The sequence below is a fragment of the Sycon ciliatum genome, chromosome 8 (assembly GCF_964019385.1).
Source record: "Sycon ciliatum chromosome 8, ocSycCili1.1, whole genome shotgun sequence".
NCBI lineage: Eukaryota > Metazoa > Porifera > Calcarea > Leucosolenida > Sycettidae > Sycon > Sycon ciliatum.
In genome coordinates, this window is record NC_088650.1 from 18,113,740 (window position 1) to 18,130,104 (window position 16,365).

General features: G+C 50.1%; 3 protein-coding genes across 3 annotated transcripts; 2 read left to right on the forward strand and 1 right to left on the reverse strand.

Moving 5' to 3' along the window:
• Positions 1-806: 806 nt before the first annotated feature.
• Positions 807-2,787, reverse strand: LOC135823976 (digestive cysteine proteinase 2-like). Its single transcript, XM_065336855.1, has one exon. The coding sequence runs from the start codon at positions 2,714-2,716 to the stop codon at positions 1,046-1,048; it is 1,671 nt and encodes a 556-aa protein (XP_065192927.1). The 5' UTR covers positions 2,717-2,787; the 3' UTR covers positions 807-1,045.
• A 1,363-nt stretch (positions 2,788-4,150) lies between these two features.
• On the forward strand, positions 4,151-6,272 carry LOC135823977 (digestive cysteine proteinase 2-like). Its single transcript, XM_065336857.1, has one exon. It carries the CDS (start codon positions 4,344-4,346, stop codon positions 5,982-5,984), a length of 1,641 nt encoding a protein of 546 aa, XP_065192929.1. The 5' UTR covers positions 4,151-4,343; the 3' UTR covers positions 5,985-6,272.
• A 5,045-nt stretch (positions 6,273-11,317) lies between these two features.
• Positions 11,318-15,153, forward strand: LOC135823978 (uncharacterized family 31 glucosidase ORF2-like). The gene has a single exon (XM_065336858.1). It carries the CDS (start codon positions 11,478-11,480, stop codon positions 13,596-13,598), a length of 2,121 nt encoding a protein of 706 aa, XP_065192930.1. The 5' UTR covers positions 11,318-11,477; the 3' UTR covers positions 13,599-15,153.
• Positions 15,154-16,365: the final 1,212 nt, after the last annotated feature.

The window sequence follows — 16,365 nt, forward strand, 5'->3', positions numbered from 1 at the left end:
AAATCGGTCCTGGAAAAACTTCTAATTAAACGGTACCGGTATGTTCGAATTAAGCCATATTCGAATTATCAGGATTCCACCTGTACCACCTTTTCTTGGCATGCCTATTGCAATCACGCGGCATAGTCGATGGAATCTGATCGCATAAGTCAGCGCCTTGCACCCTTCTTGTGGCCCAGCGTTTGCATGTCTGCTCCCTCTCTGCACAGCACCGAGTGGAATCTGAGCTCGCGAATAATCTTATACTAAGTGGACATACACACTCGTACATGATGACTGTAGATTGTAGTGTTGGAGTACAGCATGCTTCAAGTGGCTTGGTACAGTAAAATCTGTCAAGGTGACCACTCGGATAAGACGACCACCGGTCCCAGAACTGGCAGAAGACCAGTGAGACCAGGAAGGAGGGGAAGGGATGCTTTTTCCCATCAAATGACCCTGGATACGGAAACTGCCTGGTAACGGAGACCGCACTTTGAATGTCCCTTGAGCGGTCGTCTTAGACAGGTTTCACTGTACTTGTGCATGTGCGAGTCTATGACAGACAATGACTTGGCGTGACTAGCGGAGTGCCTCGAGTCGTGAAGTGTTGATCATCTCATGACTGTCTAGACTGGACGAGGAGCTTACTACTAACCCATACAGATATGACTACATGCACGCGCACGCACACACACACTGACAGAGTTACGCACTATCATACATACGGCCAAGAGTACATAACCCCGGGGTTATGTACTCTTGATACGGCATATACAGGCACGCCAGTACGGGAGCGCCGATGCTACATATCCATCGAGACCAAAATTGCTTTGAACCTTGATTATGTATCAGCAGTTATGTTAAGAAAGAAAAAAGTAACTCCCGCACATGTGGTAAACAGCGATAAAAAAGAGCACCATTGTCCACAAACACCAAAAGGGTGCGACACAAATTTCCTCTGCCCGCTGCTATGGCTCTACTACGCCGCAAAAAGCAAAGACAGCGTGTTGCAAATGCAAACATGCCAGATAATCCGAACATGTAAAAATAAAATATCTATAGTTTACAAATGCACCAGAGTGGCATCAGTGGCAACACCGCAGTTGTTGTCCTTGCGGCTCATCAACACGAAGCCATCATTTCCCCAGTGGGTCGACCAGGAGTTCTTGACGATCCAGTAGTCCTCACCTCCCAAGGTGCCGAAGCCGACGGCCAAGACAGCATGGTCCAAGTCCATTGGTTGGTTACCACACTCTGGCTCGTAGTACACACCGTGGGAATAGAAGCCAAACGACTGATGAGACGCATCGATGCTGACGGCAAGCGGCTGCTGAAGCAGAGCCAAGATCGCGTCGCTTACGTTGGACGGCGCGGTGTGGGCGTAGGACTTGATGGTGACGAGAGGCGTCCGGACTTTGTGGCACTTGCCGTCCTGCATCAAGTATGGACCGTAGCTCTCCGCCGTCGCAATGCCAGCGTGCTTCACAATCCACTCGTAAGCTTCGTACTGCAGGCCACCGTCACAAGCATTGTTGCCGTATCCCCAGCTGCAGTCCATCAGGTTCTGCTGGCTGAGCAAGACCTGCTTGCCATACTTGAGGAAGTACGCACTCTCGATAGCACCAGTCGTACTGAATGACCAGCATGATCCACAGATGGCCTGGTCCTTCACCGGCGTGACGGCACCGGCGATTCTCCAGTCGTGGGCTTCCGGAATCTGAACGTTAGCGTTAGCTGGCTTGAACACCTGTGCACCGGGGGGAGAGATGCTCTCAGCGCTACGCTTGCGACCACGCATCATCCTGCGCTCACCTGATGTCAAGTCAGCGAGATGGTTCAGCTTCATGCGATAAGTCAACTTGCGACGGTTCATTGACTCGACGTAGTGATGGTTGGCGCGGTAGATGCGAGAGCGTTCAAAGTGCTCCTTGTCGCTGGTGTACACCTTGCCGTGCTTGGCCTTGAAGTCACTGAACGACTTCTCGATTTCGTCCACATCCGGCTCATCCATGGTGTGAAGACGGCTGAATACACCGGTGGGTCTTGTGACACTAGCACTGTTGTCTGGGAAGCCGGTGCACGGGGCAACGAGAGCTTCGGGAACAAACACCTTGCCAGGGAATGAGGTGCTGTTATGGCTGACGAACCGCTCGTACGTCACAACGTACTCATCGTAATGGGATCCGAACAGACGGTTGAATCCCAGATAGTGGAAAGCCACTGGCTGGAAGTCCGTGGTCTGGCGCAGGTACAGGGTGTATGTGTTGGTCCTGCCCAGCTGGCTGGCCTCATACGTGAACACATTGCAGGCAGAACTGGCGAGACCAGTCTTGGTGCAGAATCGCTCACCAGCCTGAACTTCTCCTGTGAACACAAACTGGTCCAGGTTGCGGGGCAACACAGGCTGGAAGTGGACTGGACCACCGGCGCTTCCGTTCACTTGCAAACAGGCGCGTTTGTTAACAACAGTCTCGGTAGTCTCGTATACAACCTTCGAGATAGATCCATAGGGGCCAGGAGCATGTCCCAGCTGGTACTGAGATGCCAGACCGCCGTAGGTGTCAATTCTACTGCGATCGCCTACACCATCAATGTAAGCCTCGTATGGTTCCACGATTTCGGCATAAGGCAAGCTGATTGTGCCAGACGCATAGTACATGGAAGGAGCCTTTGGGATCTCCTGGCTATTGGCCGCGGCCATGGCCAGGCAGAGAACAGCCACAGAAGCCCACATCTCTACTACTCCAGTTTTTCAACACTTTCACACTGACAGGGGAAGAAGCGCGACCACGAGGCCACAGAGAAAAGTCACATTCATGAATTCAACTCCAACTTTCCAAGTACGAGTCCAGCTACCAGGCCAGTTCGATTTCATCGCCATGGTGACATACGCCATATCTCCCGCGCGCCTGCGCGCGTATGACGAGAAAACTAGAGAACAGCTTGTTCCCACTTACCTTTGTGAGTTGTGTTTGAAACTCCGCGGTTTACCGGGCCAAACTCCAAACGGTATGTCATAATGAGTACAATAATGTGTACGAGTTACATCAATAGTACATCATTTCGCAAACCGTACTCTTGGTTACATCATAAATCATTCGAACATGAATTTACCGTACGCGGTAATACTATATTAGAGAGGTCGCGTGATTTGTGCTCTGACGTGAACGTCAATTTTTTGCGTCGACGCGAGCTCAGAAAGAGCTTTCGTTTCACGTTGCTTGTGAAGCACGTCGTGTCGCTGACGACAGGAGCGAAAACTGGGAGCGAAAACTTCAAAAAGTGAAAAAAGTGATTTTTGGTGAGGCCAAAGTCGCACAAATATTATTTATAGCTAGTTTAGGCAAAATCGACAAATCGAGTCAATAATCCCAACCTGATAGCAAGGCTAAATTTGCAAAAACTCGCGTTCACGTCGAACGTGAGTTGACCTCAGCTCACGTCATGAACGGGAGTTTCGACGCCAAAATTTGCCACACCGACGTGAAATTTCACGGTGTAGTGCAGAACAACGTGAAGCGAAACCTCTCTATTACCGTAAAGTACCGCCAGAGCGCCCGGCGCCCCACCATCTCATCCTTTCGTGGTCGTATGTACGCCCCCAGTCCGGACCCAGGCATTGCACTCTGCACTCTGCAGATGGCGCCCAGCTACAAAAATGTGGCCGCATGCAGCGTCAGTTCAAAGCAGGGAGTAGTACAATACCTACCGGTATAGGCCTTATGCACATTGTACAGATGCACGAAATCCCGTATAATCTTGTAGAATCCCGTAGACCCGGTTGGGTGTTGAATGTGCAGGACCCTATTGTGTTTACTGCTATTTCCAATATGAAATGGGCCATGAAGGCATTTCATACGAAATCTTTTTCCGGCAGAGATCTAGCTAGTCGTTAGTTCAATCCCAAAGTGAAGAAGGCTTGAAAAGTGATCGTTTGCCATGAATTGTGAGGCTAAATGGGTCAAACGCGCATGTATAGCACACAATGAACACCCAACCGGGTATGTACACACCTACGGCCATAGTACAGAACTTCGTACATCTGTACAATGTGCATATTAAAGGACTATTGTACTACTCCCTGGTTCAAAGTCAGTACAGTGAGTACATCATAGTACCAAGAGTAGATAAACACTCTTGATAGTACGCACGGGCTAGTCAGTTCCTTGCCAGCTTTCCCTGTCGCGCACGTGCAAAGCCAAAGGCCAAGAATTAGAAGAAAGTAGGGCTTGCAAGAAGTGCGAAAGCAGATTTGTCAGGTCTGAAGAGAGAGGTGCTGCTTTGTCGCTCACGAGCCTCAGCCCTTGACCTTCTTTACTAGCTTATCTTGTTTTAGCATTTCGTCGGTTTGAAGATTCGCGATGTGGACTTGTGCCTCCATTCTTTGCCTGGGGGCCTTCGTCGCCATGGCCAATGGACAAAAGATCCCGACACCCCCATCCCGATACTCAGTAAGTGGAACCATCCAGCTTCCGTATGCAGAGATCTCAGAGCCGTTCACGGCCTATGTTGATGCTGCTGGCGATAAGAGTGTGGTGAGCGTGTACGATGGCTTGGATATTGTATACCAGTTGGGAGACTCAGGGTCGCATGGAATCATTGCTAAAATCGTGTACGAGACTACAGAGCAATATCTGAACAAGCGCAGATGCTTCCAATCGAACGGGACTGCCGACTCACCCACACACTTTCAACCTCTGTTACCTCGCCACCCGGAGAACTTTAAATTCTTGCGCAGTGAGTTTCATGAAACTGGCCGAATCTACGATCTGTTCGAATACACATTCACGCAGGGCATGAAGACGAACACGTATCGTTTCACCACCCTGTCAACGAACGGCGAGTTTGTACCCATTCTCTTCCACTATCTGGGCTTCAACACATTGTTTGGCTCTCACTATGACGAGTACATCGTGAACTACACATCCTTCACGAGCTATCAGGGTAAGGAATTCCCAGTGGATACGTTCAATCCCCATAGTAGAATCGAAGACTGCACTGGGTTCCCGGGCCCCGGCCTCAGCCATTCACCGAGCGTTTTCAGCCGTGTGCACAGCATGGTCGAGCCTGAGACTGACGAGATCGACGAGTCGTTCGGCGATTTCAAGGCCAAGCATGGCAAAGTGTACACCAGCGACAAGGAGCACTTTGAACGCTCTCGCATCTATCGTGCCAACCATCACTACGTCGAGTCAATGAACCGTCGCAAGTTGTCCTTCCGTTTGAAACTGAACCACCTTGCTGACTTGACGCCAGTTGAGCGCAAGGTGATGCGTGGCCTGAAGCGCAGTGCTGAGAGTATCTCACCTCCTGGGTCGAAGCCATTCCAAGCAGTGAACACTGTCGCTTCCATTCCCAAAGCGTATGACTGGAGAATCTACGGCGCTGTCACTCCGGTGAAGGACCAAGCCATCTGCGGGTCATGCTGGTCGTTCAGTACCACTGGTGTCATCGAGGGTGCATACTTCCTGAAGGAAAACAAGCAGGTGTTGCTCAGCCAGCAGAACCTGATGGATTGTACGTGGGGAGAGGGCAACAATGCGTGCGACGGTGGTGAGCAGTTCCGTGCCTTCAATTGGATGCTGAACAAGTCCGGTATTGCCCTGGCTGAAGCCTATGGACCTTACTTGATGGCTGATGGGAGGTGCAAGTCGCCCACGCGTCGCGTCTACATCAGTTCCTACCACCATACCAAGCCGTCCAACGAGAGCGACTTGATCCTGGCTCTGCTTGAGCAGCCAGTTGCTGTCAACATCGATGCATCTCATCAGTCGTTTGGCTTCTATTCGCAGGGTGTGTACTATGAACCCAAGTGTGGTAACAAGTCAATGCAGTTGGACCATGCTGTCTTGGCCGTCGGCTTCGGCACCCTCGACAATGAGGACTATTGGATCGTCAAGAACTCCTGGTCGACTCACTGGGGAAACGATGGATACGTGTTGATGAGCCGCAAGGACAACAACTGCGGTGTTGCCACCGATGCCACTCTGGTGCATATGTAAGCAGCTCGCATTTTTGATTTTTTTATTCAAAGAGCATCGCAAGAATGGTATTTTAGTGTACATTGTAGGCTGGTCGATTCTTTTCTTCTTCTTTTTACTGTTCTTCTTTCAACGATCATCATTATGGCTAGTCTAGTGTCCCAGGTGATGCACTTTTGCTGTTCAGAATAATTTGCAGCGCTATTGCAGCTATGCTGCGTTGTGAGGAGATGGTAGCAGCTAGGATATCAGCTTTGATCTTTGACTTATACTTGATGCTGTCTTGTGTCAACAGCAGCATTTCCTTTACTCCTTTTGGCAAAGTCGCGTTGTCGCATTGCACTGGTGCATCCGATGTGCCAGTGCTCTGTTGGACTATTGTGTGCATGTGAGAGTCTGTGTGCTTGCCTTGGTCCTGCGGTCTTGCATTTTCTAAGAATGTGCATTGCCGGGGTTGGTGATGTTTTGAGTGTTTGAACTTTCATGCCGACTACAGCTGCCATCAAAGCAACAATGTTGCAAAAGGAGGACCCACAGGCGGCATTCAAAAACGGCACCCCGTCTTTCCGGGACAGTGCCCTACCGATTAGGCTACCAGGGGACAAACAATACTGGGGGCCGGGGGCTTCTTACTGCAAGAACTGCTGAACATATTTTTTACAGTGTGTCTTCTGCTTGCCGGAAGGTATATCCATAGGGGGGGGGGCTTGAAACTGTCAGTAACCCTGGAGGTGGCGTGTCCCCTACTCGCCAATTATCCTGTCCCCTTGGAAAAACGCGATTCCGCGGTCGCGGCAAATTTCGCAGAAATTGCTATAATCCGCGGAAATCACGGAATCTACACTTTTGCCCGCGGAATTTGAATTTTTCAGGGTAAATTAGTAAAATTACTACTCAGAAAGCAGCAGAAAAACTACTTCGCGATCTGTTGAAGCACATTATGCTCTTGCTAGTGTGGGTGAGTGCAGGATCTCCAAAATTCTTCACTCTCATGTCACTTTGTGACTGCAAAGGATAGTGTGAAAAGTGCTCCTTCATGCAAATAGTTGTCATATCCTCTACAAGGAGGGTGAAAACTTGCAGAAAGTGCCGCAGATTTTTGATTTTACCACAGAAAATGCCGCAGAAAACCCCCCTTTTCCCCGCGGAATTTGCTGTGGAATTTTGAATTATTGGCCGCGTTTTCCCAAAGGGACAGATTATCCTATGGTCAGAAGTCTACTTTGAACTAGGAATGATAATTGGGAGGTTCTCCTCTTAGTGAAATGTAGAGAACAGGCATCTGGGTTTAATAGCGTCTACGGCTTCGCGGGAGTGTTCCCAAGATTCCTCGTGTCGCGATCCCGTAATGTAGAGCTGAGCATCGCTAGATTCACGACCTGTACTAATGGCTGCATTATCCTGTAAAAATGCTACATGTACATGTATCACCAAGCTAGGAGTACAATATCCACCAAAGTGTGCAGCTCCGTATCTATAGCTATGCCACATAAAGCCGATCCCACGACGAAGTGTTTTGCTTGTTAAGGTCATCATGTATCATAGAAAACCCGTCATACCGATGATACCGTAGGTTCAGTGCTAAATCACCATATTTTTAAAGGTGATACTGGAAATTCGCTTCCGTGCTTCACCTTTTGTACGGCAAGCAGCAATGCGCAACAGACAATACCTTGGTGATGCGGTATAAAATGACCATGTGAACCGGTGTGAGAGAGATGCAGGAAAGGTGGGTCACTATGACCTAAACAAAAAAACTCTGCTGTGGGATGATTCTCCCGCAGCTACACACTCTGGTTACTACCAAGAGTACATCACCCCCAGGGGGTTATGTACTCTTGTTACTACTCGTACCACCGCGTAGATGTACTGTGCTGCTCAATGAAGTCCAGTCACGTCACTCAAGTTTGCGCCGGGCATCATTTCGCAGCCCAGTGTTCGCAGGCCTAGGCTATGGTAGTGACTACACCCAATTTCCAAAACTTGCTCTGATCGCTTCGATTTTGGTCTCATTCGATTCTCCCAGGCGTAGTACATAGGAAATCTGTAAGTATTATTCGAATCGGCCCAGCCATTCTTGAGATAGTCAGTGAGTGATTTGAAGGGCGCCAAGTTAGTTAGACTTTTGCTGGAAACAGAAATGAATGGGAGCGATGGGAGAATCGAGCACGACCGCACACTGGCGCACAGTCCGTGCATGCAGTACAGTGTACAGTGCACACGCCTCGTCACTCGAACTGCGCGTACGAAATTGCATACTTAGGTATGCTGGCGCAGAACAAATTCGCTCGTAGAGGAAGACGAAAGCGTCTCACCGCCTTGTAATTTCACATGGCCAGTAGTTTTTCGACGCTGAAGACGATGGAATAGTCCGCGACGCTGCGACCCGACCAGAACAACCCGAAATTCATACCCTGAAAAAGCGCTGAGCGCAGAGCTCCTAAATTTTGTCGTATGGAAACGGGACTTCAGGTCTCAAGAGCACGAACATCTCCTCTCTCAGATAAAGCAATTCACTCGATGCGATATTCTACAATTTGACCTAGCCACGCCGAAATGCACTGCCATGTCGGATTCTCCCATCGGAAGTATAGAAACTTGTTTCCAAAAAATCAGCGTCTGGGTGCGAGGGAGTAAAGTCACTACCTATGGCTGCGCCACGCCCGCCGCGTACTTGAGTGACGGGACTGGGTTTCATTGTTGTATGTACTCTTGCCTCTTGCCAGTCTTGGTATCGCCATCCTAATGCACTGCTGTGCAGGTGTGTTTGTGTGTGTGATGGGGGGGGGGGGGGGGGTGAAACCCTGCAAGGTCTAGCCAGACAAATCACTGCAGTCTGCTCAACCCATGGATTCGGCCTCCATGGCTTCCCCGACTGATACTTTGAATTTGAAGTTCTCCCAATCCTTTCCAAATTATGATAATAATTATTATTATTATTACTTGCATGTACGCGTTGGAGTCAACCATGCAAGCATGATCCACAACTTCGCTTATGCTGAACATGATAAACAGGACTATGACAGGGGAAAGAAATTGAGCTAGAACGATGATACAATGATATAATTATCATATACAATGTAGCTCATGGGTATTGAAGATATGTCATTTATGAATATGTCCTTAAAGGGGAAGTTAAGGCAAAAATTAAAATTTCACCAGTTGTAGTCTTCGGGGTGCTGAGTCGAATGGTCTTGGTCCGAGAAAGCTGAGACGCTCCCTTCCTACTTGAATCCCAATCGAACTCGCGCACTTCCACCGAAACTGGGTGACTGCGCCCTACTAGATGGGGATTTGTATGCAAAATGTCACTAAAAGCGCCATTTCGTTCTTATAAAAGCACGGATGACCGCGATTGGCCCATATGTTGTAGTCTTTTGGACGCTGGGTCGACTGGTTTTGGTCCGAAAAGGCTGCGATGCAGCGTTCCTCCTTTATTCCCAATCGAACATGGTTGAACAAGTGGTCACGTGCTCCTGCGTACACCAGTCAGCTGGTCACCGTGCCTGCAGGGTACAACTTACTAGCCTGTTTGACCTTTTTTGGGTGCAGTCCTGTTACTCGAGTTGAACCTTGGTGTGAAAGTTCTCGCCTACTGGCGTGGTGACCAGGTGATTTGGGCACCCAGGACCACGTGACCGCTTGTTCAGCCATGTTCGATTGGGAATAAAGGAGGAACGCTGCATCGCAGCCTTTTCGGACCAAAACCAGTCGACTCAGCGTCCAAAAGACTACAACATATGGGCCAATCGCGGTCATCCGTGCTTTTATAAGAACGAAACGGCGCTTTTAGTGACATTTTGCATACAAATCCCCATCTAGTAGGGCGCAGTCACCCAGTTTCGGTGGAAGTGCGCGAGTTCGATTGGGATTCAAGTAGGAAGGGAGCGTCTCAACTTTCTCGGACCAGGACCATTCGACTCAGCACCCCGAAGACTACAACTGGTGAAATTTTAATTTTTGCCTTAACTTCCCCTTTAATTATGTCATTGAATATTGCAGCCTGAGTGATAATAATAGTGCTATTTCCTGAGTTTGACTGTTTCAGGACCTGTCGGAATATCACGATGCACAGATCTTCATGCATAGATCTCGCCATGCGGGTCGGTCATGGGCAATGGCTCGCAGGCTCTGCAGAGCGTCTAAGTTCCCGAGCAATCCGGCATTGGCTTGGCGCAGATCTCCCACCAATGCCTGCGGCAGGGTGATAATTACCACATCAAATGCTGCGGAGACCTATCCAGAATCGGCAATATGCTGGCCCTGGCCTGGAGATCTGCAACTATAATCAGCTTCTACTTTGCAACACTAACGGATTAGTCCCCTTTGTCGATTGATGGATCAATCGGTAGATTCGGCTCTGTTTTTCTTTCCTTTCTTTCTTGTTTTGAATTGTACGTTGAACTCATTGGATTTCTTTGTATTCTGTATCTCGTTATCGTTATATTTCCCTCTAGCCCTCTCGCTTAGGATGAGCTTTCTTTTTTATGGCAGCTTAAGCGAAGGCTATATACCTGCTTTATGCAGGTTGATGCCAACGCGAACAAGCAAAATAATAATAAATGTTGTAGCTGACCCTATGATGTATCCAGAACTGGGTGTTATCAATAGTCAATACAGTACTGCCGGTCACCGAAGGGGGGGGGGGGGGGAGGGGGTCAGCCCCCAGTCCTAGCTTACTAGTAGTAGACTGTTCTTATTTTCATGTAGTAAAGTCTACGTGCAGTTGAGTCACCATGATACTGTACATTGGCATGCTGTGCTCGATGAAATTCTACTGCGGCCCGTGGTCATTCTTCGGCGCTCGGCAGTACTGTACTACAATAGGCCATAAGTAATTAGTTGCATTATGGACCCTAGCATGTGGCAAGAGTACACTGGGGGCTGTGTATCGTACTACTCTTGCTACATGCCATATGTGCACGTGTTTTTGCGTTCATTTTTATGAAGCACTTTTCCACACAGTATTGCTCGGGCCGGGGAAATGAGTTCCACCACGGCCACGCACAGAGCTGTGGCATCGGAGTTTCAGTTGGTCGGGCCAAATGGGATTCCGGTACTTTTCCTGGAATGATTGTTGACGAAAAGCCCCGTTTTGTGTGGTGGGTCAACTAACTTTGTTCGAAATAGCTAAATACTTGGTCCGGCCATGATGGCTGCACCCTACTCCCAAGAGTACATGACCCCATGGGGTCATGTACTAGTTGCTACACATGACAGTTGCAATGTGCAGTTACTGCGAAGGGAATCTCCAGTACAACACAATAATGAATATGGTTATACGATCATGATGTAGTTAGTACATAGTAGATCTACACGTTTTTGGCAAAAAAATACATGCTGTCCAGCTAGCAATGAGCTTGGCAGGAAATACAATTCAAGTAACTTAGTTTCCAGTTCGGAAATTTGGAACTTGGTGACGAACGACAAGAAGGCCCTAGCGTTAGCACCTACACTACTGCATCCGTGACCTACCTCATCAATCTTCACCAACTGCTGATTGCAGATTCCACGATGACTCGGTGGTGGGCGAGCCGCGTTCCCATTTTGCTGCTAGTCGCTCGCTTGTGCTGCTGTTGCCAGTTCGCCCTTGAGAATGACCTGGCAGCGACCCTGGATGTCCGCGCGTGGCGAGAAAACTCCATGCGAATTCGCCTGCCGCTAGGCAGTAGCTCTGCGGTGCGTGATGATCTGCCCGGAGCAATCATTCCAGCCCCCGCGTACATGGGCCAACAGCTGGAGTGTGACCACCGCCCTGGCGGCGGCAGCGACAACGCTAACCAACTTGGATCGGTTATCAATGGCAACCTGAAGGCTGACGTATCCAGTGATGGCCTACTGACCTTCACTCGTCTCTCTGATAACAAAGTGGTCCTGCGGGAAACTTCGCGCAAGCTGAGCCCTGGCGCGGGCGGCGCGACCAGTGTCGTACAGACCTTCGCTTCGAGCGAGAAGGAGATGATATTCGGCTTCGGGGAGCATCAGAACGGACATTTGAACCAGAAAGGCCTCAACTACGACTTTGAGCAGTGCCTTGAATACGGGCACAGTCACGGTGGTGAGGTCTGTCTGCCCTTCATTCTTGGTTATACGCCCACCGAGTCATCAGCGCAGGAAACAGAGCAGACAAGAGATAGGGCGGAGGCAGCCACCATGGGACCGTGCCTCGATTATGGCCTGCTGTGGAACATGCCCGGCTACGGGAGCGTGTCGTTCGAAGGCAACACGACGACGTGGACAGCAATCGCCGCGCTCCAGCTGGACATGTTCGTTACCGTGGCAGCGGCAGGGTCGAGCGGAATGGCGTGCAACGCCGACATCAATGCCCGCTACGTGGACGCCACCGGCCATTCGCCTGTGTTGCCAGAGTGGGCGGCAGGCTACTGGCACAGCAAGAACAGATACTCCAGCCAGAAGGATCTCCTCGCCGCTGCCACCATATTCCACGAGCGGGCAATCCCGGTCGATGTTATCGTGATCGATTATCACCACTGGAAGACTATGGGAGACTGGTCGTTTGACCCAGCAGCATGGCCCGACCCGCAATCGATGGCCGACACCATACAGACAAAGTTTGGCATGCGCATCATGGTTTCAGTTTGGCCGTTCAGCATGACCAAGAGCTCGAGCTTCCCGACGATCAACGCATCCGGCTATGGCGTACAGAAGGGCTCGGACGGCGGAGAACTTTTCTGGCCGGACCCTAATTGCGGCGGACCATGTTATCTCTATGATCCGACACAGTCGGCTTCCAGAGAGTATGTGTGGAGTCGCCTGCAGGCCGGCTATCTTAAGTACGGCATTCACGTGTTCTGGCTGGATGCGTCCGAGCCGGAGAACATCCACGGCGTGCCGGACGGAGCGCACTACAAGGCCGGTCCATCCGAGCAGGTCGGGATGATGTTCCCGTTCTACCACTCGCGCACCATACACGACGGCCAGGTGTCGCAGGCCCAGCCACCCATCATGCTGCTCCGCTCCGGCTGGGCTGGGCAGCAGCGCTACGGAGGCGCCGTGTGGAGCGGCGACACGCAATCCAACTTTGGCTCGCTGGAGCGCTCCATCCGCGCCGGCCTCAACATCCAGCTGTCCGGCATCGCGTGGTGGACGACCGACATCGGCGGCTACAGCGGCGGCAACCCGAACGACCCGCAGTTCAATGAGCTGATCGTGCGCTGGTTCCAGTTCGGCGCCACGTGCCCGCTGTTCCGGCAGCACGGCGCACGCTCGACCGAGCCGTGGCTGCTGAGCAACCAGAGCTACGCGCTGGTGGTCAAGGTCATAGAGATGCGCGCGCAGTGGAAGTCCTACGTCCTGGACGCCATGCAGCAGGTGAACACGACCGGCTTGCCCGTACAGAGGCCGCTCTGGTACGACTTTCCCGGCGACCCGCACACTTGGGCGGTTGAGGATCAGTACATGTTCGGCTCGAGCTTGATGGCCGCGCCGGTGTATACATACCAGGCGAGAAACCGCACGGTCTACTTCCCGTCCGGTAGTAAGTGGCAGCACTATTTCACCAGTATTGTCTATGACGGCGGGGCGAGCCGGACGATTGACGCACCACTGGACAACTTCCCGCTGTTCAAGCGCATGAATGGAACTGCCTGGGCCAGTCCTGTCGAGGTCCGCTAGGCTTCCAACCCTCTCCTTGAATGCATGTACATGCACTGGCTAAACAAGGGAGCCTTCGACAAGCTTTGCACCGTCATGTAAGAATAATTATCAATTTCACACCAATTTTGCACTTTTTCACGGACAATTTCTTTCTGACAAAATGCCACCAATAATTGGGGGAAAGACTCAGTCACACTGCAATTATTTCACAGTCGATCGTGGACAGTAGTACTGCTCAATGAGATCCGATCGAGTCGGTCGGACTCAAGCATGTCCCAGGCATTGTGCAGCCCTAGACCAGCGAACACTGGGCTGCGAAATGGTGCACGGCGCAAACTCGACCCACGCGATTGGATTTCATTGAGCAGCACTTTTTTAGTAGTGGCACATACGCACTGGAATAACGACGCTGGGTGAGAACATACAGTGATCCTGCTGTGCATGTGCAGTGTGCATCAGACCTGCCAAGTTCAATTAGTGGTATGGAGATCTCCCTCACGGGCTGCCAGAAGGGAGGTAGCCTGCCCTCAACATGCATGTACATGTACATGTGTGGATAAAAAACACTTTAAAAATGGGTATGCTGTGTAAGCACGTTGACCATGGATAGGAAAGGCGTGTCAGTCACACCAACAAGTGCTCCGCTGTATAGGTACCTGCATGGTTCGCTTCACGCCTCTCCCTGGTGAGCATACATGTACATGTACTTACTTTAATACCGTATTTTCCCCATTAAACGTACACGTCTCCAATTGTAGTACATGTTGAGTGTGGATCAAAAATATAAAAGAACACGTCTCTAATGCCACATGTACATGCCGAAATGATGTGATGGGCATTACTGGGGTACAGGTACCTTACTTCGTTTTTCTTTTCTTACCCGTTTATCATCTTTGAGTCTCTGTACACTGATTCTTACCATGGTTGCATGTACATGTATTTACAGCTTTACAGTATCATTATCACGAGTTGTTTACCACCCAACCCAGGCAATCAATCTTTCCAGAAATAATAAAAGTACACGTCTCCAATACTAGTACAGTCTCCTATAGTAGTACAGGTCTGACCACCTTTGAAAAAAATAAAAGGACGTTTTATTTCTCGCCGGCCGAGCGGAGCGAGTGAGGCGAGAAATGATTTCTCGCGCAACAAAATTATTTGTCTTGCGAATATGGAATCTGATGTTTTCGCTTTTTGTTGCCGTTCTTTTTGCCTGACTCCTTCAGTCAGTTTTTTGTGTCTCACCAGTGTCCCCACCCTCCCACCCTTCATGTCTGCCCATCTTCTTCCATTTCTTTCTTGGCTGTAGATATGTTGTGCCTGTTTTTATGCTGCCAGATTGCCGCTTGGGGTTATACACCCGGTTTTTTCCCTCATTCGTGCGTCCGTCGGCGCGAGGGTTTTTTCCCGGCTGGCTCGGTCCAGAGAAATTAATCTGACGGTCCCAAGTGGTGCTTGTCCTGGCTTATTAGATGAATGTGCTAATTCCATACTCCTGGGTCTGTCCCCCTCTTGTTGCTCCTAGTTTTCTTCTGCATTCCGGTTCACATCTGGCTGCGGCCTACTACCCTCACTCTGTGTGCTCCTGTCTCTGTTGTCTGGGTCCATGTCGTTATGTCGGTGTATGTGGAGCGAGAATGTACATTTATTGGGGATGACACGGTAGCTCCTTGTCCTCTCACAACACCTTTTGAAGTACAATGTGCTGCATGTAGGTGTTCAGGTTCTGGTGATTCCCCGGAAGAATTGGAAACTTGGCGTCACTCAGAACCAAGGCGAATTGGGTGTAACTAATATTACTTGGATTCATTCGATACGTCTGTCCGAAGATGATTGCGGTCAACGACTCAGACTGGGCTTCCAAAGTCTTCACGATGGCATTGTGGTGCTACAATAGTCTTTGCCCGTACCATGGTCATCGCGATGAGGACCACTGTGACTGAGGTGCATCCCTTGTGCCGTGTTGTGGTGCTCTATCATATTATCAGTGTACCGGTATGTACTGGTCTAGTAGTACCGTGTGGACATCTAATTCTTGCTGCATGCACACGACTAGACTTTCCTCGCACGTGATTTTGCACGACCAAAGGCCATGGGGTTTTACTAGATCAGTAGATGGTACCGGTACCGCGGTACGAGCACTGACTGTTACTAGTATGCTATACTGCGTAGCGGCCCCGTCACTGACTCTGTTCACGAGGATGCACCATGCAGCATGATACTGGTGGTACCTCAGTAACCTGACACAATGACAATAATTGACATTACTAGTAATAATACTACTTAGTAACTAATACTAACCCCTTACTACTACCATTGACTACTAGTACTAGTAGTAGAAGCAAGAGTACATAAACCTTTAATACACTACACTACAGTAAAACGGTGACTACTACTTCTACCAAGAGTACATAAAGGGGCTTTTATGTACTCTTGGTAGAAGTAGTAGTAGTCACCGTTTTACTGTAGTGTCTCAGACAGGCTGCAGCCCAGTGCAGGACAAACAAGGTTGCGAGCTCTTGACCCTTGACCTTGTATGCAGACGGCGATGCCACTGGCAGGCTTGCTGCAGATTTTGACAATCTCACCCGCTCTGCAAGTACCGGTACATGTACTGATGTACAGACTGATTGTACATGATGCACTAGAGCTCTGGAAAGGGAGGTGCCTGACACGTGTCAGTCTGTGACAGGCGCACCGGTATAATGGCACGTTTTGTCCGTCACCTGTGCCTCTGCGGCAAACTCGCAACCTAATCCCTGTCACGGATCGCGCGATCGGTTGT

What these genes read in the sequence shown, in the direction of transcription:
- LOC135823978 (XM_065336858.1), top strand. Translation starts at nt 11,478, where the DNA reads ATGACTCGGTGGTGGGCGAGCCGCGTTCCCATTTTGCTGCTAGTCGCT.
- LOC135823977 (XM_065336857.1), top strand. Translation starts at nt 4,344, where the DNA reads ATGTGGACTTGTGCCTCCATTCTTTGCCTGGGGGCCTTCGTCGCCATG.
- LOC135823976 (XM_065336855.1), bottom strand. Translation starts at nt 2,716, where the DNA reads ATGTGGGCTTCTGTGGCTGTTCTCTGCCTGGCCATGGCCGCGGCCAAT.